This window comes from Schistocerca piceifrons, chromosome 3, assembly GCF_021461385.2.
Source record: "Schistocerca piceifrons isolate TAMUIC-IGC-003096 chromosome 3, iqSchPice1.1, whole genome shotgun sequence".
Taxonomy (NCBI): Eukaryota; Metazoa; Arthropoda; class Insecta; order Orthoptera; family Acrididae; genus Schistocerca; species Schistocerca piceifrons.
Genome location: NC_060140.1, coordinates 657,059,138 through 657,086,099, shown reverse-complemented (window position 1 = coordinate 657,086,099; position 26,962 = coordinate 657,059,138). Strand labels below are relative to the sequence as shown.

General features: G+C 39.2%; 1 protein-coding gene across 2 annotated transcripts in view; it reads right to left on the bottom strand.

Moving 5' to 3' along the window:
• Window positions 1-693: 693 nt before the first annotated feature.
• Window positions 694-26,962, bottom strand: part of LOC124789662 — a 38,551-nt gene continuing 12,282 nt past the window's right edge. For both annotated transcript variants that reach the window (XM_047257097.1, XM_047257096.1), the window contains exons 2-3: window positions 15,756-15,908; window positions 694-817 (exon numbers count right to left, since the gene is read on the bottom strand). In XM_047257097.1, the coding sequence (XP_047113053.1) occupies window positions 771-817; window positions 15,756-15,908 (200 nt within the window). In that variant the 3' untranslated portion in view covers window positions 694-770. The remainder of the gene's footprint in view (window positions 818-15,755; window positions 15,909-26,962) is intronic.

Here is a 26,962-nt window from a genome sequence, read left to right as displayed (position 1 = left end):
ATGGCAAATGAAGAAAGCCTGTGCTGAGATTAGCCGTAATTAAATATGTATGACGAAGGCAGTGGCTGTCTCCTTTTTGTGTTTTGAGAACAATATAAGTTCGTAATTAGTAAAACTGTGTTGGTGTTCCTTATTACCATACATTCAGTATTATAGTATTGAACAGGACGAACTGGAAAGTAACAACTTCCGTAGCAGTCAATTCCGATTACCAGCCCCATTAGGTTCACGGTCATGTTAATAATAAATATTGGGCTGCTATTTGATCGGATCAGGTCGGGATAAAAACGGAGGTGTTACAAATTCAAATGCTGGAATGGAAAATTGTTGCTTTCCTTTGCTGTTACTTCGTTTACCAAAGTTGTGATATAATTTTAAATAGTAAAATATGTGTGGAATGCTATAATTCTTAACTTAAATTTTTAATGGTAGGTAAATTCCAGAACTACATCTATTTTTTTACATGGTTTTATTAGCAGTGGAATAATATTTTCTTCAATAAACAACATTCGTGGGGAAGTCTCCAATAAACTGCTGCAAAACTGTAGCCTAAATATTACTGTTTACAGAAAAGGTTGTTGCTTTTTGTGCTATAACAGTGTTAATGTCATTACAGTTATCTGTTGTTAAATGTTATTTGGAGCTAAGTTGTTCCACAGAGAGGAAATCATTTACAAAAGAAAACACATTGAGTAACAAAAAATTTGTATATCCGATTTAATCATTAGAAACTTTATCTACACTGAATCTGAAGTGCCTCAGTATATGAACTAGTCCTTCCGGATTCTGGCTGCTCTTGGGTCATCGGATCTGTATACTGAAAAGTAGAAAGTGAATGTCAGACTTCAAACTCTCAAATTTCCACAAATTTACTACCATAGACAATTCTTACAAATAGCTATGTCATGAGCACACACCACAGCCAAAATATTACAACAAACAGTCACATGAAGGTCCAGAATCAAACAATGCTTGAATTTTGAAGTTATTAGATATTTGATTAGATACTAAATAGCCATGTGGAGGAAGCACATTGAGGCAACCATTAGTAATTTTAAAGATACAGCCTTCTGGTACATTGTAGTATGGTGTGAAGACAGAGCAGAAATAAATTGCTTCCCCAATAAGATTATTATGTATTACTATCTCAAATGCCAACTCTGTAGTTGTCAGAACATAGCAACCATGTGTGTAGTGCATTAGATCTGCACTAAAAACCTAATTTACACTAAAAAATCAATAATGGTAAACAACACATGAACGAACTATTTCCTTACCAGTGGTGTGGAAAATACTGAGAACTTTTTGAAAATTGAACTGTTAATACACACTTTTTCTTTCTTGTCTAGAAACAAATAACACGGCTACTTTTTTAATATAAAAACAAACTTCATTACTAACCCTCATACAGAAATTCAAAATTAAAAGCAATACTACATCTTAACATTTCCTTTAGTACTTTCTGACAACGTTACAGAGCTCAGAAGTCAGGTAATTTCAACAATTTATGTCTGCCTTAATACAGAGTTCCGCGGCATAAACAGGGCAGGAAAGCAGTTTTCTGCAGATGTTAACACAAAGATAAAAAATGTTAATTTTTTCTCTGACTAAAATAAATACAATTGGTTTCTGCTACCTCAGCAACAATAAATGTTCCTTGAAGCACTAACAGGTTAATTATATTATTAAATGACATCGGAAACTGCTAAAATTTCAGAAGTTCTGCTACTCAGTAACAGTAACAGTTTCTACAAACAATAACATAGTTAAATAGATTTTCAAACTACAAGGATACTAGGTTAGCTGCTCCATGTCTAACATTTTTGTAGTGAATAGATTTGGTGGTTCTGAAAGACTTGACAATAACTGCCAGGCCAGCCAGATCTCTTCACTGCACACACAAGATTTTCTAGCCATAACTTTCTTTACATGTATCCAGAAATCATACTAGAATTTTTAAAATTTTTCTTATTGCAAAAGCATCTTTGTGGGCAAGCACTTTGTACTACAAAATAAGGATTTTTTCCTTCTTTTTCTATCCACATCTCTTCTCCAATAGCTTTTCATCTTCTTAATCAAGTAGACTGCATGGTTTTACCAATTGCAAAATTATCTGTCCCATTTATAATTCAGTAAAAACTTTTTTAGCAACTGAGTCACTAGTTGGACTGCTGCTTCATTTCCTGAGTGAAGATCATAACTTTACCCACAGTAAAAATGCAGCACATACACTCCTGGAAATGGAAAAAAGAACACATTGACACCGGTGTGTCAGACCCACCATACTTGCTCCAGACACTGCGAGAGGGCTGTACAAGCAATGATCACACGCACGGCACAGCGGACACACCAGGAACCGCGGTGTTGGCCGTCGAATGGCGCTAGCTGCGCAGCATTTGTGCACCGCCGCCGTCAGTGTCAGCCAGTTTGCCGTGGCATACGGAGCTCCATCGCAGTCTTTAACACTGGTAGCATGCCGCGACAGCGTGGACGTGAACCGTATGTGCAGTTGACGGACTTTGAGCGAGGGCGTATAGTGGGCATGCGGGAGGCTGGGTGGACGTACCGCCGAATTGCTCAACACGTGGGGCGTGAGGTCTCCACAGTACATCGATGTTGTCGCCAGTGGTCGGCAGAAGGTGCACGTGCCCGTCGACCTGGGACCGGACCGCAGCGACGCACGGATGCACGCCAAGACCGTAGGATCCTACGCAGTGCCGTACGGGACCGCACCGCCACTTCCCAGCAAATTAGGGACACTGTTGCTCCTGGGGTATCGGCGAGGACCATTCGCAACCGTCTCCATGAAGCTGGGCTACGGTCCCGCACACCGTTAGGCCGTCTTCCGCTCACGCCCCAACATCGTGCAGCCCGCCTCCAGTGGTGTCGCGACAGGCGTGAATGGAGGGACGAATGGAGACGTGTCGTCTTCAGCGATGAGAGTCGCTTCTGCCTTGGTGCCAATGATGGTCGTATGCGTGTTTGGCGCCGTGCAGGTGAGCGCCACAATCAGGACTGCATACGACCGAGGCACACAGGGCCAACACCCGGCATCATGGTGTGGGGAACGATCTCCTACACTGGCCGTACACCACTGGTGATCGTCGAGGGGACACTGAATAGTGCACGGTACATCCAAACCGTCATCGAACCCATCGTTCTACCATTTCTAGACCGGCAAGGGAACTTGCTGTTCCAACAGGACAATGCACGTCCGCATGTATCCCGTGCCACCCAACGTGCTCTAGAAGGTGTAAGTCAACTACCCTGGCCAGCAAGATCTCCGGATCTGTCCCCCATTGAGCATGTTTGGGACTGGATGAAGCGTCGTCTCACGCGGTCTGCACGTCCAGCACGAACGCTGGTCCAACTGAGGCGCCAGGTGGAAATGGCATGGCAAGCCGTTCCACAGGACTACATCCAGCATCTCTACGATCGTCTCCATGGGAGAATAGCAGCCTGCATTGCTGTGAAAGGTGGATATACACTGTACTAGTGCCGACATTGTGCATGCTCTGTTGCCTGTGTCTATGTGCCTGTGGTTTTGTCAGTGTGATCATGTGATGTATCTGACCCCAGGAATGTGTCAATAAAGTTTCCCCTTCCTGGGACAATGAATTCACGGTGTTCTTATTTCAATTTCCAGGAGTGTATAATAATATGGAATCTTTCTACAAACATCCAAACACTGATGAGAAATTAACTGTATAAATGACATGCTCTGTATTTTTTTATGTTTTCATATGTGGGTGTAGTTCTTCAAAAGGATCAACTTTAAGGGAGTAAGAGCTATCTTTGAACTCAGCTACCTATCTTCAACTGTTTGAAATGGAGGAAGAGACTTTTTCAGTTTTGGACAAATTTTTACTGATGATAAATCATTCAAAACAAAGAATTTTATCATAGGTAGAATACCAATTTGTTTGTCTGAATGAAATAATGCAACATGACTACTTAAAAAACCCACACAAACAAAACTAATCAGCAGATTAGCCTGATACTTTATGATACTGAACAACTTTTTATTGCTGCCAATGCAATCTTTGTGACTTGGCATAAACTCTTCATCTTGTTCCTGTGATTACGGTAATGGAACTGAAGATTGCCAATATATTCTGCCCCTTTTCACAGACTTCTCTGTGACAAGTATGAAATTCAGATGTGGAGTGATCAGTCCCTGTAGGTATGAAACTCCGTACATTTGTCTGTTGTGAGAAAGTGCTCAACCAGTTGGCTGACCACTTGCCTGCAAAAGGCAAAGGTCCTAAGTTTGAGTCTTGGTTTGGCACACAGATTCAATCTGACAGTAAGTTTTGTATGAACACACACACTCCGTAGCAGAGTGGAAACTTTATCATGGGCACTATGGGTATGTTACAAAGTCCAGAAATAATGTGATAAAGGCTTTTGTCAATAAGGAAAGACAACCACACCAGAAGATTTAAGGGCATTACATGAATTGTGTAATACAATGTACTTCACTAAAAATTTTAAATATAACATGGCTGTACATACGAAGTTAGTGATAAGAGTGGAACTTTGATTTTACGCTCTTTGATTTTATACTTCTCATGATACTACACAATAAACTCACAGCCCCTGTGAAAAACCCATAACATCATCATCATCATCTTGGACAGTTTCCAGCCACTGGCTGGGTCTGTCGGGAACACAAGCCTCTCCACCGTGTTCTGTCTTTCCACCATTCCCCCTCTTCCACCTTCGTCCAGTTCTCTCCTCTTCTCATCACACATTCCTTCACTCCCTTCACCCATCTATCTCTTGGTCTTCCTCTGGGCCTCTTCCCCTCCAGTTGCAGATCAAACATCCTCTTTGGAATTCTTCCCTCATCCATTCTCTTCATGTGTCCATATCACTGCAGTCTTGATTTTTCTATCCTGTCCTGTACTGGTTCCTCCTTTAGTCTTTCCCTCACATACAAATTTCGCAATCTGTCTCGTCTTGTTACACCCAACCTGCTCCTCTGGAACTTCATTTCACTAGCCTGTATTCTACTTTTGTCGCTTTTGTGCATTACCCATGTCTCACTTCCGTATGTCAATATGGGGACAAAGTAGGTTCGGTATATAATTCCCTTGGATTTCTGTGGCACCTCCTTGCTCCAAATAAGCCCCCTAATGCATTTGTAGAACTGCCCTGCTTTTCTGCATCTTTCATTTATTTCCATTGCGTTTCCCCCCTTACTTTCAATCACGCTTCCCAGGTACTTGAAGTTCTCTACCACTTGTAGTTTTTCCCCTCCACAAGTTATATCCACATTTGGCCTATTCTTCTTCCTTGTTGTGACGATTATTTCACTTTTCTTTGCAGAGAAATGCATTCCATATTGTGCTGCCGTTGCCTCCCATGCATCTAACTGCTCTTGCACCTCCTTCACGCAATTTCCCCATAACATCAGGTCATCGGCAAAAAGCACTGCTTTCATTTTATGATCTCCAATTGCATCTGATACTTGCTGTAGGATTTCATCCATAACAATAATAAACAATAAAGGCGAAAGTGCACTTCCCTGTCGCAGCCCATTTTCCAGCTTGAACCATGCAGTACGTTCCCTCCCCACTTTCACACAACTCTCACTTCCCTCATACATTTTTCTGACTTTTCGTGTAATCTCTTCATCTATCCCTTTTGCGTTCAGCACATCCCAGAGCTTGTCCCTACAGATACTGTCATACGCCTTCTCAATATCCAAAAAGGCCATGATTAAGTCCTTCCCGTACTCATAGTGCCTTTCCTGCAGTTGCCTTACCGCAAATATGAGGTCCGTTGTTGATCTTCCCGGTCTGAAACCGTACTGCTCCTCTTGCAGTCTACTTTCAATACTGCTTCTTATTCTCTTCTCCAGCATCTTTTCATAGATTTTTCCACAGTGGCATAGCAGGGTGATTCCTCTGTAGTTCTCACATCTCCTTTTATCCCCTTTCTTGAAGATCGGGACTATAATTCCTTTCTTCCAATCCTCAGGAATTCTGTTCTCCTTCCACACCACCCTCAGCACTCTGTATAGCCACTGGGTTCCTACTTCTCCTGCTGCTCGTATCATATCCACTGTTACTTCGTCCCAACCTGGTGCCTTGCCCCCTTTCATCCTCTTTATGGCTTCTTCCACTTCATTCCAAGTTAGATCATCGAAAGCTGCGATAGGCCTAGCAAGCCAGTAGTGGATAAATCAACTGCTTTCAAAAAGGGAAAAACCCATAACATCAATGCTAAAAGTTCCTCGATTTTACATTTCTTTCTGGTAAGGCTTGCCTCAATTCTACATTCTTACTCAGTACCTCACTTGACTTTGTACCATTTGAAGTGAGTAAAAAAGTTATGAGAGGTGGTGGAGTTAAGAGGATGTTTTAGACTGTTGTGGAGAGGGGAGATGTGAAAGAGGAAATACTGACATAATCCACAATAGGCACTGCCAACACAACTCACAACGTTTAGCTACACCGTGCAATTTTGATACAACTATTGCTAGGTTGCGGCAGCAATGGAAAAATGTGACAGTTGACGTGAAGTGTTCTGGACCGAGTCAATATGTGATGAAGGGGCCAAGCAGTCACTTTTTCATGTGCCACTTAAATTAAGTCTTGTGTTTTTGTATGTATATCTGATATACTGTATTCAGCAAGAATATCCATCAACCTTTTCAACTGAAATACTGAGTCTTGAAGAATATGCTTGGTCAGAATCAAGGCAATGTCTGTCATTTCTGGGTAGTGAGCTCTTATTGCCAGGCAACTTATTACGTCACCCAACAGCCAGCCCAGCTACCACACCAAATAACACATGTAAAATGAGCTATAACACATGTAAAATGAGCTCACCACTTAGTTTAGCTCACTATGTACTAAGTTTACAGACCTTAGCCTACAAAACATTAGAAATTCCTTAAGCACAGGATTATAAAGTATAAACAGCCACAGAAGCTATAAATCAAAGTCAGTGTGAGAATCTCATTCTTCTCCTCCCAGGTAGAAATTTTATTGACACTCAAAGTCAAATGACACAACCAAATCGCAAATCGATAAACAAACAATTCAGAGGCTTCCTTTACCAGGCTACAGATTAGCTAGCTGTTTCTCAAGGAGTTCCTTGCAGGGTGGGGGAGTGGCTCTGCACATAGAAAACAGTATTCCATTTGAGTCAATAGACTTATCACGACACTGCACTGAACAGATATTTGAAATCTGTGCAGCGTTAGTTGAATTTAGTGATACTAAACTTCTAATTGTTGTTGTTTATAGGTCCCCTAACTCCGACTTCAGAGCATTTTTGCTCAAGCCAGAGAGGGTTCTTGATTCACTTTGTAGGAAGTACCAGGAAGTAGTTATATGTGGTGACTTCAATATTAATTTTGTATATGATTGTGCAAGAAAAAGGATGTTGGTAGATCTCCTAAATTCACATGATCTGATGCAAATTGTGTTTTTTTCAAACTAGGGTGAAGGGGAACAGTAGCACAGTCATAGACAATATTTTTATTCATTCTTCATTACTGGATGGGCATTCTGTTAGTGAAAGCGTGAATGGCCTTTCAGACCATGATGCAGAAATTTTAACGCTAAAAGGCTTTTGTACTCAAACCAATGTCATATTTAATTATAAACTATGTAGGAAAGTTAATCCAACAGCAATAGAGAGTTTTTTAAAACTTGTCAAGGAACAAGAGTGGCAGGATGTTTATAGTGCTGATAATATAGATGATAAATACAATGCTTTCCGTAACACATTTCTCATGCTCTTTGAGAGTTGCTTTCCATTAGAACATTCTAAATGGGGTACTAGCAGTAATGGACAGCCTGGGTGGCTGACTAGTGAGAAGGATATCATGTAAAACAAAGCGGGAATTATATCAAAATGTTAGAAGTAGTCACAATCAAGCTACAGTAGCCCATTACAAACAAAATTGTAAGGTGCTTAAAATGTTATTAGGAAAGCAAAGAGTATGTGGTATGCAAATAGAATAGCTAATTCACAGGATATAATTAAAACCATATGGTCAGTTATGAAGGAAGTGTCTGGTCAGCAGCACAAGGTCGATGATAAGTCAGTTTGTAGTAAAAATATTTCTGTTACTGATAAATCAGATATATGTACAGTATTTAACAATCATTTTCTGAGCATTGCTGGTGAATTAAATAAAAATTTAATTTCTAAAGGAAATCATAACTTTCTTGGCAGATGCCTTTTCGAGATTGACGTCTGAAATACTCCTCTGTGATACAGACAAGAGGGAGATTGAGTCAATAATTAAATCGCTGAAGACTAAGGACTCTCATGGTTATGATGGAGTGTCTAGCAGAATATTAAAGTACTGTGCTGCACATGTAAGCCCTGTATTGAGCCATATTTGTAATTTTTCCTTTAGGAACGGCCAATTCCCTGAGCGATTAAAGTACTCAGTAGTAAAGCTGCTTCATAAAAAGGGAGAAAGGGATAATGTAGATAATTTTAGATCTTCTAATAATTTCCGGGTATGCAGCCGGATCCCGTCGACATTCTGCCACGATATTTCGGCCCAGAGACGTCCGGCCATCATCAGGTGAGTACACAACTACTGAAGAGCCCAGGTGCAGTCGCGGTATTTATGCCGAATCTCAGTACATTTCACATGCGCGAGATATCGTGGCAGAATGTCGACGGGATCCGGCTGCATACCCGGAAATTATTAGAAGAAGAAATACGCCGGGAAAATTTCAGAAGTCACAATTTTAGATCTGTTTCTATGCCATCAGTGTTTTCAAAAGTTACTGAAAAGGCTGTGTATGTAAGGATAATTGACCATTTTATATCATTCGATTTGCTATCAAATGTACAGTTTGGCTTTAGAAGTCGTTTAACAACTGAAAATGCTATATTCTCTTTTCTCTGTGAGGTACTGGATGGGCTAAGCAAAAAGTTTCGAACGCTTGGCACATTTTTTTATTGAACTAAGGCATTTGATTGTGTTGATCACAAAATATTGTTCCAGAAGTTGGACCATTATGGAATATGGGGAGTAGCTCACAATTGGTTCACCTCTTACTTTAGCAACAGGCAGCAAAAGGTCATTATTCACAATGTTGATAACGGCTGTGACGTGGGATCTGAGTGGGGTACTGTCAAGTGGGGGGTACCCCAGGGATTAGTGTTGGGGCCACTCCTGTTCCTTATTTATATAAATGATATGCCCTCTAGTATTACGGTTAACTCTAAAATATTTCCGTTTTCTGATGATACTAGCTTGGTACTAAAGGATGTTGTGTGCAACATTGACTCGGTTTCAAATAGTGCAGCACATGAACTCAGTTCATGGCTTTAACTAACATTAAATCACAGTAAGACTCAGTTTTTACAGTTTCTAACACACAATTCAACAAAACCTGACATTTTAATTTCACAGAACGGGCATATGATTAGTGAAATTGAACAGTTCAAATTTCTAGGTTTTCAGATAGATAGTAAGCTGTCGTGGAAAGCCCATGTTCAGGATCTTGTTCAAAGACTTAATACTGCCAGTTTAACTATTCGAACGGTATCAAAAGTGAATGATACTTCGACACAAAAATTAGTCTACTTTGCTTATTTTCATTCACTTATGTTGTGTGGTATTATATTTTGTGGTAACGCTTCCCATTCTACAAGGACATTTTTGGCTCAGAAACGGGTGGTTTGGGCAGTAAGTGGTGTGAGTTCACGAACCTCTTGTCAACCTCTGTTCACGAATCTGGGTATTTTAACATTGGCCTCTCAATATGTATATTCCTTATTGTCATTTCTTGTTACCAATATTAGTTTATTCCCAAGAATAAGCAGCTTTCACTCAGTTAATATGCGGCAGAAATCAAACCTGCATTTGAATCGGACTTCCTTAACTCTTGTGCAAAAAGGTGTGCAGTATACTGCTGCATCCATTTTCAATAAGCTGCCACTCAAATTCAAAAATCTTAGCAGTAATCCACGTGCTTTCAAATCGAAGCTGAAGAGTTTCCTCATGGGTCACTCCTATGCTGTCGAGGAGTTCCTTGGAAAATTAAGCCGATTCTTATTCTATTGCTGATAGCGTTTACTTAAACTTTTGGACTGACTTTTTTTCAGGTTCATGAACATTTATTTTTATCTGTTGTTACTTTTATGTTGTAATTTCATGTACTGACATGCTCCATGACCTTGGAGATTTGCTCCTCAATTTGGTCCTACGGAACTTGAAGCGTAAATAAATAGATAAAAAAGAAATTTCAGAATTTTGTGTCATACAACAGACTTATTAGAAAAAAGTGGGTTTTGCCACTATTAATACTGTTGGGTATGTAATTGGAAAGACTATCACTTCTGCTAATGATGAATGAGGTCATTGAGCCATTTCCAAATACACTACTGCCACAAATTATGGCTCAGAAACAAAATCTGTGGCAATTTGTAGAAGGGTTGCACTTCTGTCATGTTGAAAGAGTCTCTTCAGTCATTGTTGGTCCTGTTCTTGCAGGATCCTTTTCCGACCGCAGTGATGTTGGAGATTTGATGATCTACCATGTGCCTGATATTCATGGTACACTTGTGAAATGGTCATAGGGGAAAATCCCCATTTCATCACTACCTCAGAGATGCTGTGTCCCATTGCTCGTGTGCTGACTATAACACCAAGTTCAAACACACTTAAATCTTGATAATCTGCCATTGTAGCAGCAGTAACTGATCTGACAACTGCACCAGGTACTTGTTGGCTTTGCTGGCCACAGTGCCATATTCTGCCTGTTTACATATCTCTGTATTTGAACACGCATGCCTATACCAGTTTCTTTGGCGCTTCGAAGTACATGCCAATTGCAATGTGTTTTTGCTCATATTTTGGGGGTTTTAACATTTTCCCCAATTCTGCATTTTCCTCAATTTTGAGTTTTTTAAGTCTGAACCACATGAAAACATACAATAAGGGTTTCACTGTAGTTGTCTTGAATAAGCTGTATCATTGAAGCCATTAGTTTATGTGTAGTTGATTAAATGAACAACAATTAATGGAATTGTAGGCAATCAACTGATCATAATATCATGGTAAAATAACTAAATGTGATTTATCACATAATATATCAAAATATACAGGTATTTCCACATTGTGATAACTACTTCTAGCACTAGGTGTAACCAATGACATTTCTCTTTACTTACTAGAATCTGGTTGTAGTTTATCACCTTTCTTTATCCTTCACTCCTTGTCTTAGTTTATTCTTTACCTAGTTTTTCATGAACTACCATTTATAACTTCTCAGACTTCCAAATCAATATCTACTGTGGATTTCACTCTCACTATTGTACTGGGTGCCTGTGTTCTTGGCTATAGACTCTAGCGAACTGATAGGCTGAAAAGTGACTAAGTCATTCCATCTTTTTTACATTCCTTACATTTCCTGTGATGACTCCTCTGATCTTATTGCCATCTTCATGCAATTATGTGGTTAATGGAGTTGAATAACATTTACAATCTACATAAGCAACATGATGCACAACATCCAAAGTTTGTTGAGGCTGTTCATAGATGGTGCACTTTTGTGTGGATACAAAATTGTAGTAAATGTGGAACATCTGCAGATGGTCAACTCTGACACACGAATTGGTATTTTACCTCAATGTAAACAGATGTGCATAAATATGGGAAAAGACCAAGTAGGTAATTGTTTTGTTACATTATCAGTGAATAGTCAATGCAAGCACCCACAGAAATTAAATATCTTAAAAGTACAGATATGGAGCTATTAAGCATAGAACAATCACATAAAACTGATTCAGGTAGGATTGACACAGGAAATAGGGAAGAGCAGTGTGTTTTGTCAAGGGCTTATTTGGGAAGTGAGAAGGTACAACTCATCCAATTTCAGTGTCCAGTGCTACAAGAGAGGCATTATACACCTAATCTACATCAACATACATGCTCTGCAAGTCATTGTACGATTCTTGGCCGACTGTACCCTAAGCAACTTCTAGACACTTCCTTTCCACAACTGTCCCATACACGAAATTATGTTGGTGGCAGTAGAATTTCAAATGCGGGTTCTCTAAACTTTTTAAGTAGTGTTCCTCGAAAAGAAAGCCGCTTTCCCTCCAGAGATTCCCATGTGTGTTCCCAAGACATCTCTGTAATACTTGCAGGTTGTTCCAACCTACAGGTAATAAATCTAGCAGCCTACCTCTGAATTGCTTCGATGTCTTCCTTTAATCTGACCTGGTGCGGACCCCAAACACTCTAGCAGTTCTCAAGAATAGGTCACACTAAATTCCTATATGTGATCTCCATTACAGATGAACCACACTTTCCCAAAATTCTCCAAATAAACTGAAGTTTACCATTTGCCTTCCTTACCACAACTGGCACATGCTTGTTCCATTTATCACTTTAGAATGTTATGTTCAGATATTCAAATAATGTAGGTGAGTCAAGCAGGACATTACTAATGCTGAATCCAAATAAAGGATTTAATCACCTTGTTCATGCCTACAGACACTAACTGCTGCTCACCCTGTCTGCAAGATCCTTTATGTGCATAGAAAACAGCAGCAATCCTATTAAACTTCCCTTTCCTCTGATGAACACTCACTGTCGAGGACAACATACTGGGTTCTACTTCCAAGCCACTCATATATCTGGGACTCTATTCTATATGCTTGCACCTTCATTAACAGTCTGCAGTGTGGCACCATGTCAAAGGCTCTTCAGAAATCTGCCTGTTACCCTTCATCCATGGTTCACGAAGTACCATGGGAGGAAAGGGCAAGTTGAGTTTTGCATGAGTGGTGCTTTCTAAAAGCACACTCGTTCAAGGACATAAGTTTTACAATCTCAAGGAAATTTATGATATTCAAACTCAGAATGTGTTCAAGAACTCTGCTTCACAATAAATGAGTGATTCATGATAAATGCAAACTAAGTAAGGAGCCAATGGTATGGAACACACTGTAAAACTGAAAAGAGATTCCATCTGGATCTGGCACTTACTTGTTTCTAGCTCTTTTAGTTGTTTCTCTACACCAGGAGTGTTTGTTACTGTGTCACATATACGGGACTCACTGCGACAGTCAAATGATGGTATGTTTGTACAATTCTCCTGTGTGAATAATTTCTTAAACACAAAATTTAAAACTTCGGCTTTCATTTTGCTATCTTCCACTACCACACCTGACTGGTTGAGTGATTTGAAGGAAGGTTTAGAGTTGCTTCGTGATTTTACACAGGACCAAAATTTTCTCAGGTTCTTGGCCAGATCTTTTACTAGGGCATGACAGTGGTGGCAGTTGTACACTTCACACACAGATTTTTTCTACTATTCTTTGCCTGTCTTTATTTGTGCTCTCTCTTTTGAACTGAGAATGCAACTGTCTTTGCTTCCTTGGCATTTTCCAAATGTTACTATTGAACCATGGTGGTCTTTACTATCCTTATTTCACTGACTAGGCACATACTTCTCCACAGCATCATTTACAATCTGTTCAAACTTTTGTCCGTAATTTCTGTGGGTCCATCATATTGGAACTAAACGCTGTCAATTCCCTGTCTAAGTGAAATGCTAGCAACTACTTATCTGCTGTTATAGCCCCATCTCTATACTGATGTTGATAAGGTGTTTGTAGCTACATAGTCTGAAACATTTTCAAAGCAAGCGGACTGCCGAACTAGCTGCTCAAGAAAGTTTTTAGAAAACTGTGTTCAAAAGTACTTTGTGCGTCTGTACCTCCTGCCATAAGTCTGACGGTTTGCTGTTAAAATTTTGAGAATTTGTGTTTCAACAAGGATCAACTAACGTACTTCTTCCCACCCACATACATCTCTCAAAAACATCATGAAGGTGAAATTAGACAGGCCTCCAACTAAAGTTTACCACCGATCGTCCTTATTGTGCACTATTTCACAATTGCAGCATGGAACTGGGGAAGGAACAGTGGTACTTTAAATACTGAGCTCGTTTCACGAGACATGAGCATGAGAAAATGAAGTAGGCCAGGCATCATGCCCATGGTGTTGTTACAGACAAAGCAGAAGATAACAGATTGAGGATGGTAGGAGAAAAATCGGCCCTGTTCTTTTCAGGGGAACCATTGCCTTGTGACATTTAGTGAAACTACAGAAAACCAAAATCTGGATGACTAGATCCATGTGACTATTTCCATCTGGCAGATTAGGGGCCAGATAAGGTTCAAATGGCTCTGAGCACTATGCGACTTAACTTCTGAGGTCATTAGTCGCCTAGAACTTAGAACTAATTAAACCTAACTAACCTAAGGACATCACACAAATGCATGCCCGAGGCAGGATTCGAACCTGCGACCGTAGCGGTCACCTGGTTCCAGACTGTATGCCAGATAAGGCAGTATGATTCTTGTGTAACATTATTCTTGTTTAACAGCAAAAGACATATTTTTTCTGGTTAATCTTATCAGAATCATTGTAATATATGTACATCACTTGAGAGGCATTAAAACTTAAAATTAATTATGAAACACAAACTGTATAGGGTGCATTCACACAGCTGGAAGTCAGCATCTTCAGTTACAATAGATTTCATTGGATGGGTTGATGTAGCACTTTACAGCTTGTGTCAGTCGATTTACATCTTACAATGGTTTCCTTACTGTCATGATGTTATCAGGCAGCATACTTTCAGTGTTGGCTTGTACTAAACGGTTTTCTTGAGCTGTTCTGCTTTCCAAAAGAAGGAGAATTTATCATGTTATAAAATTATGAAAAGGATAGATTGCTAATCACCATAGTGTTGAGATGTTGAGTCTCAGACAGGCACAACAAAAAGGCAGCTAAACAAGTAAGCTTTCGACCAAAAGGCCTTCTTTTGAAGAAGACATGAAAACAAACACACACACACACACACACACACACACACACACACACAAATGCAACTCGCACCCACATGCTCACTGTCTCTGGCTGCGAGGCCAGCCTGGCTCAACATCTCCACTACCCAATGTTTTCCATTGTTTGATTTTATCATATTAGAAAGTGAGGTAGATTTATGCCTTGAAGTAAGATTCAAAATGGAGATTAGCGTCTATTGAAACCATGGTGGGTTGCTCAAGCTTAGGTTGCCAGCTACTGCAGTATGTGTGCTGGTTAATCATTGCAGTGTGTTATGTTGAATTTGGCAGTTTAATTGTGTGTTTCCTTAACCACTTCTTACACTTTAAGCATTAGTCTCTGTCGGGAAACTTGGCACTGGTCGAGGGCTGCCTCTGATAAGCAGTCATTGCTAGCAAAAAAAAGGATCATGCTGTTCAGACTGCTGATGTTGGTCATCACACAAGTTACAAACACACACTAATTGGAAATTTCAGCAATAATATAATGAAGTGCACTGGTTACAGCAATGGCCTCTCATTTTAATAAATTCAAGATGTAGGAGAACATGAAAGCAAATTTTAATCTTTGACAGTCAAAGAGTTTTCCTCCTGTAACTGCAGTCATAATGAAGAGAACAAGGGGTATGTGATGGATCAACATACAGCATAACTCCCATATATAGCATTGCGAATGACAGTATTTGGCCTTTAGAACTTGTTCGTAGATTTTTACTGTTCATCCTTTTTCCTTACCATAGGAAGGAGTCACTTTATTCCAGAAGCCCAAAATTCTCTTTCTGCTTAACTCTGCATTACTTTTACATGTCATTTTAGTAATTACAGATGGGTTGCCAAACTACATAAATTAATCTGGTGTTAACTAATTCAAATATTTATTACTAAATAAAAGCAGCTTTTGTTACCTGTGTACAACTCCTTGTACCTACGATTGTTGCCATCATGAGAATAGTAATTGTATAAGCCAACACCTGCTAATCCAAATCCAATCAATGCCATAAACGAAGATCCTATTACTTCTGGTATCTCATTCCATCCCCTCTTAAACAATGCGACCACTGAAAAGAAAGGCTGTTGTGAGTAAAAACTCTCATACTGTATTATCCATAGAGCTTCATTGCACATTTTGAGTTCCAGATGACAATTTAATGTGTCTACCTACATGGAAAATGGTCAACAAAATGAAACAACCGAAATGTTTCAACACACATTCAGGAGCTGAAAAAAACAAAAGCATGCAGTATGAAATTAGTTAGTTTTCTGAATTGGTGCTTCCTTTGTCTGGCAAAATAGAATGGACCAAGATGAAGAGTTAATTAAAAAGGTAACTCAGGACTCTGTCAACCATCAAGGAATGGGAGTGTGCAAGAGGAGAAATGAACATTTGGTTCTGAAAATCAGTGATTTGGAGAAACATTGTGCCTATCACTGGTAAGAAATTAGCACTTTTATTTCTTTTCTGCACACATTCAACTTAACTCCAGAACATATACTCAATGATCCGGTGGGATGTAATTTGCTGGAAGCTTACTTGAAAAAAATAATTCTTTTGGTTCATAATGACCTGTAGAGGGTTCTCTCTGAGAATGTTACACATTGTCACTGGCGTATCTTTTCTTTTAAGCAAAATGCAGCTACTTATGTAAGTATTTACAATATCTTCTGGTTAACAAATGATGGTGGTCCACACAGATGAAAATATGATGCAGATTGCAGTGTTGCTGGTCCAAGCAACCGATGTGAAATGCGCATAGAGGGGCTCTGCAATTGGAGAAAGCACGTATCCTGCAAATAAAGTGCCTTGCTTGCTTATGTAAAATATTTTTGCTTACTTGCTAAAGATTCAGTAAGTAACACCCTACAATCACATTTGATGTTCACACTGGCTATGTTGTCTCAGCAGAGTGCTCTGAACACTTCAGAACAATCACTGACTGTTTGAGAGTGTGTGATGTCAGGTGCACAGCACAAGCATAAACTTAACTGTTGTCATCTATGCCTCCAACTATGTACAACAATCACCAAACTTCCATGTTGCTTAATATTGTTCATTCCTACCAAACACTTAACATGTTCACTCTTCTTTGAAACAAAATTTTCAATGCTTATGCAATCAATGGTGTTAACTGTACAGGATGGTGGGCTGCTAGACGTAGTATCGGGAGATCTTTGTTGAGGTTGGGGTGAACTTTGATCTCATCCCATTTTTACATTGATCTTATTTCATTTTAACTCTTTTCTCCTTACTTGTTTAATCTTTTATGAATATTTATGATTTTTATGTGTTTTATTTTCAAACCATCTCCATATGCCATTACCATTGTCAAACCCCACCTTGCATACCTACTACAGCTACCACAACCTTCCAAACGGTACACAACCAAATGCCTAAACACATCCACCACACAGTTTTGAACCTGTCCTCCAAAAGCCCAGTACTGCAGAATTATCAGTCCTTTCCAAAGGCCTCACCTTTTGTCCACTCCCAAAATTCTATCATGTTAGGCCTATTAAAGACCTCCCAGTCTCTACATTGGTATCACTTTTTGTTATCAACCCTAAAAATGAGACTCAACCCAAAACCAACACTGAACCCTACCTCCCTCAATTTACTCCTCCATCTAACCATTGTCTCCCAACCCCCCCTCCTAATCATCCCCTGATGACTTTCCAGAATTTCCTAACCTAAAAAATTGCTTCAATTTCATCATAAAATCCCTCAACATGTAAGCTACCCTCATGTTCACACAAAGAACCACGATCCACAACCTAATAGTGATCCCAGCCTCAAAATCTCATCTATTAACAAAGTTGCCAGGAATAACCTGGCTGAGAGCCCCTCTGCCAGCAATCGGATACATCCACCAATAAGTCCTGCCACCATGAGCCATGACGGAAGTTCAGGAGATTTCAATTCCCTCCTCTCAAATCTGTAGCTCCATCCCAGGGCTGCTCCCATGAGTATCTCCCTGCCTATAGACTGTGATCTTCTACATGTTTCCTAAAATACATAAACCCAAGCACCTTGAATGCCTAACTGTGGCTGGCTAATGTGCTCCCAGAGAGAGCATCTCTGCCCTTGTTGAACCAGACCTCCAACCTACTGCCCGTTTTCTACCTACCTACATAAAAGACACTAATCATTTGCTCTACCGACACTCCACAGTCCTTTTACCACCCAGCATCCTGCTCATCACTGTCAATGCTACCTCCCTCTACAACATCCTCAATGTCCACAGCCTGCTGCTATTGAAAATTACCTTTCCCAATGCCAGACTGTCTCTAAACCTCCTTCCTGGTCATCATGACCAGTAATACCCTTATCCAAAATTACTACTCCTTTGAAGGGGCATCACCTACTAACAAATCTGCAGTACTGCCATGATATCATCATATGCTAACCTATTGATGGGCCATCTAGAGAAATACTTCCCAGCTGCTCATAACTGCAAGTGTCTGACTTGGTTCAGATGCACTGATGAAGTCTTCATGATCTGGTCCAAGAGTGAAGACACCCTATATATAGATTCCTATCATCATGATCTAGACCAAGAGTGAGAATGTCCTGTTCACATTCCTCCAGAAACTAAACAACCTCCATTTACTTCCCCTGGTTTTCCTCAGCCCAACAAGCCGAATTCCTTGGTATCAACTGCCACTTCACAAAAGGCCTCATCACAGTACCTCCATCCACAGCAAACCCACCAACCACCAGCAATACTCTTCTTTTGACAGCTGCCACTTGTTCCACACCAAGAAGCCACTTCTAAACAGCCAAGTCATCCACAACTGTCACATCTGCAGTGACGAGCAATCTGTCTCCACAAATATACTGAGTAATTTGCTGATGATTTTTCAAGCAAATTATCCGCCACATTTTGTTCAGTAACAGGTACCCCACACGTTCTCTCCCCTGTCTACATCTTCATAGATACTCAGCAAACCACTGTACCACTACTCCTCATTTCCTTTCCTATTCCACTTGCAAATAGAGTGAGGCAAAAATGACTGTCTGTATGCCTCCGTGTGAGCCTTTATTTCTGTATGTTACCTTCACGGCCCTGATGTGCAATGTATGTTGGCGGCAATAGAATTGTTCTGTCAGTCAGCTACAAACGTAAATTCTCTAACTTTCTCAATAGTGTTTCTTGAAAAGAACATTGCTTTCCCTCCAGGGATTCACATTTGAGTTCCCTAAGTTTCTCTGTAACACTTACGCTTTGTTCAAACCTACTGGTAACAAATCTAGCAGCCCACCTCTGAATTGCTCCAATGTCTTCCTTCACTCCGACTTTGTATGGAGCAGTATTCAAGAATAGGCCGCACCAGCTGTTTCCCTTATAGGTGAACTATTCTTTCCTAAAATTCTCCCAATAAACCAAAGTCAACCATTCACCTTCCTTACCACAGTTCTCACATGCTCATTCCACCTCTTATCGTTTTAATATGTTATGCCCAGATATTTAAAAGACTTGACTATGTCAAGCAGGACACTGGTAATACTGTATCTGAATATTACAGGTTTGATCTTCCTATGCATCCATATTAACTTACATTTTTCCACATTTAGATCTAGCTGCCATTCATCAAACCAACTGGAAATTTTGTGCAAGTCGTCTTTTATCTTCCTCCAGTCACTCAACTTCCAACACCTTACTGTACACCATGGCATCATCAGCCAACAAATGCAGACTGCTGCCCATCCTGTCAGCCAAATCATTTACGTATATAGAGAACAGCAGCAGTCCTATCACTTCCCTGGGGCACTCCTGATGACACTCTTGTATCTGATTAACACTCGCCATTGAGGACAACATACTAGTTTCTATTATTGAAGAAGTTTTTTAGCCACTTGCATATCTGTGAGCTTATTTCATATGCTTGTACCTTCAGTAACAGCCCGCAATGGCTACCACCCATCACATAGCTACTGAGTTGCCACAGAGGAACACCTGCACTAGGACTGGAAGAACTGAATCATATTCTCTACCATGATTTGAACTTCCTCTTGTCATCACCTAGAATGACAAAAATCTTCCCCCATCCCTCACACACTGTTAATCTACTGCCCACCCAACCTACACAATATTCTTGTCCATCCCTAATGTCCCATACGTCCTCCCTATACCACCTACTCCAGTCCTGTTACGGGCGTTTCCGTCCTTCTCAGAGGCAATGGTACCTGCAGAAGCAGCCACATAATATAGCAACTAGATGCAATCACTTTACAGCATTCTACACAGACAAGATGACTACCGAGCATCTGTCGGCATGGAAGGCCACTACCGAACTGTGGTAAAGAGACAGCTAGACCAGTGCAGTTGCTGAGCATGCTACACAACTCTGTGTGCTGGACTTCAATGGCTGTTCACAGCCCTTGCCACTTGGGACCTTCCCATGTAATGAACCTGCTCAACACACCTCTTACGTGCAGTATCGAAGTAACTGATACACTGTAGTTTAAATCATGAATATTTAAATTCAATATTATAATTGTATTTAATGATTTCCATTGTGCAAAAATTTAAAATTGATAGAAAAATGCTTTTATTTATGAAACATTAACTGACTATATCTCTTTGGATAAGAAACATCAATTATATCCACTTTACATACATCTTTGTATTTGTCAGCAAGTAATTAGATTTTGTCTCTCATGCAGCTATGGAATAACACGTAATACTGTGTCTGCCTGTCATGGTTGCTCTACGGAGCTAGAACATTTAGTCTGTAAACTGAGGTGTAAAACTACGGTGTGTGTTACCTTGTGTTAAAACTAATTTAACAGTCATTAAACAGCTGATGAGAAGCAAGTAATCTGTATCGTAATATTATATTTTAACGTACATTTCTCTAAGTAAGAACACAACTATATGTTGCAGGAAGGAGAATCTACCATCTAGATCAGGGGCGGGCAGGAATTCAGCACATGTGCGGTGCACATGCATGTGTGCAGTTAACAGGTGTTCTGCGCGCACACAGGGGCAAGCTGGCCACCCGCTTCTCTCCCCTCCCCGCCATACCGTCTCACCGCTTCTTCCTTTGTAATGCGTCTTGTTTCCTCGCTTGCTTTATTGAATGAAGGAATAAGATTAGTAGGAGTGCTTGAAAGTAATCGTGGTCTGAAACAGTACCCATTACCTACGATACGTTTTATTTAATTATCACAGGTGGGGTTTACAATACGTTTAATGTCTGCAACAAAATTTCTACATACAGACAAACGCAAACAGTTACGTATATTTTCATTACTGATGTTTGTTCTTAACCGAGACTTTCATAACAGAAAAAAATCTCTCACAAACGTATGTCGAGCCAAACATTGACATTACCTTCATGGCTTCACGATGGAGACGAGGAAACTCTTGCTGTGGAAAGTCGTGACAAAAATCTATTACACGTCTTGCCAAAAGGAACTTGTCTCTCAGACGAGAATTACGCTCTAGATCTATTAATTCCATTTGCAAACTGGGATGAATATCATCTATAAAAACAGCAGATTGTCTCGAGAACTATTCAAAACCTTGGGATAAGTAAGATATATCCCCAAATCGCTTGAGAAATTCCTCTTTTATTGCACCAAGAAGGGCAACATACTGAAATTTATTATAATGGCGTTCAATATTAAACTTCCACTGACCAGCCAGAATACTGTCACATATTATACATTTCCAATTTTCACGTTTTTGCACAGAGAAAAAAATGATTCTCCCATTCCTTTTTAAAAGATAGCAAATCTCCAATTCTCAGTTTCCTTGATTCACTCTGCATTTTCCGGTTATTGAAATATGACGTTCACTATGTAGTGGTCGCTTCGCTTCAACGTCCGCATCTTAGCCTGGTACTACACTGCCGCAACCTGCTGGCTGTCGCCACTGCCCCTGTCGACGATTGCACGTGAGCAGCACACGTGCAGCGCTGTGTGCTCATGAGCCGCTGCAATGTTTGCCCGCCCCTGATCTAGATAAACAGCCAAACAACAATTTAAACATCAACTAGCACAAAGTTACATAGAAAGAATATACTTTGAGTCTTCTACATGCACTTACTCACACCAATATGTATTTATAATGCAAACACATGCAATCAGTAGTTTACCAAGTTTGTTGATTTCCTTAATACTACAATTATTGGAGTCTTGTGGTATATGGGCAGTTTAGAATTTGGGATGTCTACACCTGGGATAGATATATACATAGATGTGTACTGAAATAATATGTATGTTGCAGAAAATCCAGGCAAATAGATACACTATTAACTGAAGTAAAGAGTAAGTTCTTTTTCCAAAGGATGATAACACTGAACAACATATTTGAAGTGCAAGTGTGTAAACTGCATGATTTTGAGTTAGTTACGTTTATTTCAGTATAAAATGATACAAAATCATCATCTTCATAAACATTCAGCTCTAGTTTTTTTTAAAGTAATCTACATTTTTGTATAAATAACTCACTAACTAAATATGCATTCAAGTTCCAAGATACAGCATAACAAATTTTAAGTGAATAATAACTTGAGTTATGTTATGTGTTGTGCATTGATAAATTTCAGTGCCATTCTGAAAGTACAAAAGTAAAATATTAAGAAAAAATGAAGATAATATTACATGATTGAATATACTTTGTAAGTCTACTTTGTACCAGAACTATGTAAAGTACAATAGAAAATATATAAATTAATTGGTCACAAATGTATATAAAGGGTTACAAATGTTCAATGTCCATGTGAACAGTATACACAATTACATATTTTGTTCAGAGGTAAACTCAGAAGATGACCGTTTTTGCTTGGCTTAACGTTTATACACACATTCAGGAACACCCCTATGACAGTCCAGCAGTAATCTGCTAAAATAGTAGGGCTCCACTTTCCGGCATACCTCTTCTCAAATAAGGGCAATATCTTGATGAAATCACTCCCTATGTTCATCACTTACTGCACCACAATCTTTGGGGAAGAAGTCAAGATCACTATGTAAGAAATGCATTTTCAATGACATGTTGCAACCAAGTTTTTCATAAGATGACAACATGTTATCTACAATCTCCTCCTAATTTATTGCTCATTTGTTCCCTAAGAACTCTAAACAGACTGTCTTAAGCCATTCCCATGCATGCTTCTCATCACCTTGTATTGATTCCATCAAAAGTGTGGTTTCCAAAATGCGCTCTAATCTGTGGGCCTACAAAGATGCCCTCCTTTACTTTGGCGTCGCTTAAGTAAGGGAATTTTTGCCTTAAGTACTTAAAGGCGTCACCATCTTTGTTCATTCCCTTAACAAAGCTTTTCATGAGACCCAACTTGATGTGAAAGGGTGGGAGCAGAATCTTTAGTGTCTACTACAGGTTCACTCTTAATGTTCTTTATACCTGGTTGAAGAGATTTTCTGGTGTTTACTGTAATGAGATTTACAAGCTCGGCTATCCCATTCACAGAGGCAGCAGCAATATTTAGTATACACTAACTGCATACCTAATAGCAGTGCAAGTAATGACTGTAAGCTTTTTTAATCAGTGGAGTTATTTTTTGTTTTTGTGAAACAAATGTCACTTCTCCACACACATAGCAAAATGAGTCAGCACTGTTAACACAAACTCATGGCATTTTTGTTCACTTCAACAGCAGTCCGAAAACAAATGTGCAAAAATTATTACATGCATTAATAAAGTCACTGAAGTTGAAGAGGAGGGAGACAAAAAGATCACTAAAATTGGCATCAAAATGTTTATATCCAAAATACTGCACACAAGTAAGACCAGGGACAATAATATAATCCATTGTTACTAGTTATTATGATTTTGACAAAGCATTATAATATTTGATTTTAAACTTAACACAAAAATCTGTATATAATTATGTCACTGTAATAAGACAGTGTAAAATGAAAACTAGAGCTAATTTTGAATTGTATTTATGATATTCGTGATCAGCACATTATAACTGATACGAATTGGCCATTTTCATTCAATTTAAATTTTCACTGTTTTGCAGTGTAATTATGACAGGAAGTGATCTAACCAACAACAGCAGCTGAAGTTAAGTGGTGGTGTGAGTGTGATTAAAGTCATCAAAAATGACTAAGGAACACAGATATTCAGAATTAAAAAGATTTATACTAATGTTGGATCAAAGAGAAAACACCCCAAGAGCTAGCAGTCCACAAGGAAGCATATCAATAAAAGAACCAACACCAGAAGTATCAGAAACAGCTACACCACCACCACCATCGTCAACAGCAACAACAACAACAGAAATGACAGCATCAATGACACCGGGAGCTACACCAGCAGCAGCAGCAAGCAACTCACCATATCCCAGTGAACGACCAAGGTGCAGAAAACCTGTCCTTCTGGAGGATTTTTGGTACCTCGCCAGGGCAAGGAACGGAGTATGACACCACAAAATGTAAATACAAATGTAACCAGTTCTCATCCTCATCACCTGCAGATTCTAAGCTTAAAGATTCAGTGTCTTAGAAATAAATCATTAGAACTTGAGGTAGCTATGAACAGTGCAAATATTGACTGCATGTGCATTGTGGAGCATTGGTGCAGAAGTTTTGAACTAAGTAGCATTAATGTTCATCCGTTAAAGTTGGCAAGCGAATATTGCAGAAAAAATACCAAAAATGGAGGTGTATGTATATTTACCAAACCAAGTATCAGCTATAAAAGAAGGTGCGAAACTGAATCATTGAGTGTGGAAAATCATTTTGAAGCAGCAGTTGTGCAGTTGAATGAAATACAGGAAAAAGTCATAGTCATAGTCATAGCAATATACAGACCACCTACTGGTGATGCAGACATATTCTTTAACCAATTAGAAATATTGCTTAACACTCTGTTCGCCGATAGAGCCACTGTAGTTGTGTGTGGCGACTTCAGTATTAATCTTATGAGTGAAAGTAGGCTAAAAGACCAGTTCCTAAATCTGTTATGTAGTTTCAACCTGCTTCCACACATACACACACCCACAAGAATAACAAATAATACAGTCAGTCTTATTGATAATATATTTTCAAATGTAGGATGCACAGAAGTTGAAGTAACAAATACTGATTTGGGATTATCAGACCACAATGCTCCTTTCCTCAAAATTCCTTCAAGGCCACTGAAAGAGAAAAAAAAAAACACACTTCATGTATAAAAGAAATTTTTCTACAGAGAACTGTGTAGAATTCATAAATATGCTAACTAATGAGGCTTGGGTAGAAGTACTATCCCTAACAAATACAAATGATGCATATAACACATTTTCTTCCATTTTCACGGGATATTTTGAAATATGTTTTCCAAAAAGGCTGTCGAAAATCAGGTCACATGGCAATATACAAAGCCAAGTTCTTGGATCACAGCTGGCATCAAAACTTCCTGTGGAACTCTAGAGAGACCAATTTCTAAAATGAAAACATCCACAGACCCACAATTCATAGAATATGTCAGGAATTACAAGAGGCTATACGGAAAAGTAATTGCTAAAGCAAATTCATGAGTAATGATAGTTTTATAAGACAGTCTGAAAACAAATCAAAAGCCATATGGGGTATTGTGAAGACTGAAACGGGGAAGAGTTGTGAAAACCAGGACATTAGCCTCAAAAATTTAAAAAATGTCAATATTAATAAACAAGATTTGCCAAACTATATTAACAATTATTTCATAAATGCAGCAACTTCCTTAAGCTTAAAATTTACAAACGAAGCAAAACCTGAATATCCAAAAACAGCTTGTAGTATGAGGGTAGAGCCAACAAATGAGGGTGAAGTGTTGAAAGTGATACAAAGCTTGAAACCCAAAATGTCGGCTGGCATAGATGAGGTGCCTGTGTCAATCATAACAAGGACAGCACCACAAATCGCAAAGCCCTTTGCACACATAGCCAATTTATCATTCAATGAAGGAGCTTTTCCAGAAAGGCTGAAAATTTCATAACTGAAGCCATTATTTAAAAACGGCGACAAGTATAAGGTAGAAAACTATCGCCCAATATCTCTCCTCCCAGCATTTTCAAAAAATATTAGAAAAACCGATGAAGCACCAAATCAACAAATACCTAAATGACCATAATTTACTTAACAGAAATCAGCATGGCTTCCAAACACGTAAAAATACCGAAACAGCAGTAATGTGCTACAACGAACAAATAATCAAAAATCTAGAAAAAGATTATAGTGTAGTAGGAGTAAATCTAGACCTCTCCAAAACTTTTGACACTGTGAACTAGGACATTCTTTTAGAAAAATTGGAGGCGTTGGGTATACATGGGATAGGAAAAAAATGGTTTGAATCATACCTAAAAAACAGAACACAGGTTGTAGGACTGACATCAACTTACTCCAACCACAAAATAAATTCAGTATCAGAGGCAAAAAATGTAGAAATAGGAGTACCACAAGGCAACATCCTAGGGCCCATATTGTTTCTTGTCTATATAAATGATTTTCACACCTCAGACGATGCAGCCAAAGCAATAATATTTGCAATTAATACTAGTGTGATAAGTGCACCAAAGCAATTGCTACCAACAACTGCTGATAAAGTACTAAATTACATCCACTCTTGGCTCAATGCAAACAGGTTGACATTGAATGTAAATAAAACAAATTATACGCAGCTTGGGAAAAGATGTCAAAATGTAAATCTCGTTCTGGTGTGAGGTGACAAAGCCTTAGACAGAGTGACATCCACAAAATTGCCGGGGATTCATGTGAATGAACACTTAAATTTTAATGACCATGTAATAAAACTTGCACAGAAACTTAATTCAGCCTGTTTTGCCCTCAGAATTATTGCAAATGTTTGTACCTCAGAGGGTGCCAGAATGGCATATTTCGGCTATTTTCAATCTCTTGCCACATACGGAATAATATTTTGGGGTTCCACAACAGGGCGCCTAAAACAAATTTTTCTGTTGCAGAAGAGGGCCATCCGAATAATAACTCAGTCATCCACAGACACACTGCAAACCCATATTCAAAAAGCTTAGTATACTTACTATACCATCATTATACATATACAAATGTGTATTGTATGTCAGGACCCACACTGCAGATTTTCAGACAAATGCCGACTTTAGATTAGATTAGATTAATACTTGTTCCATAGATCATGAA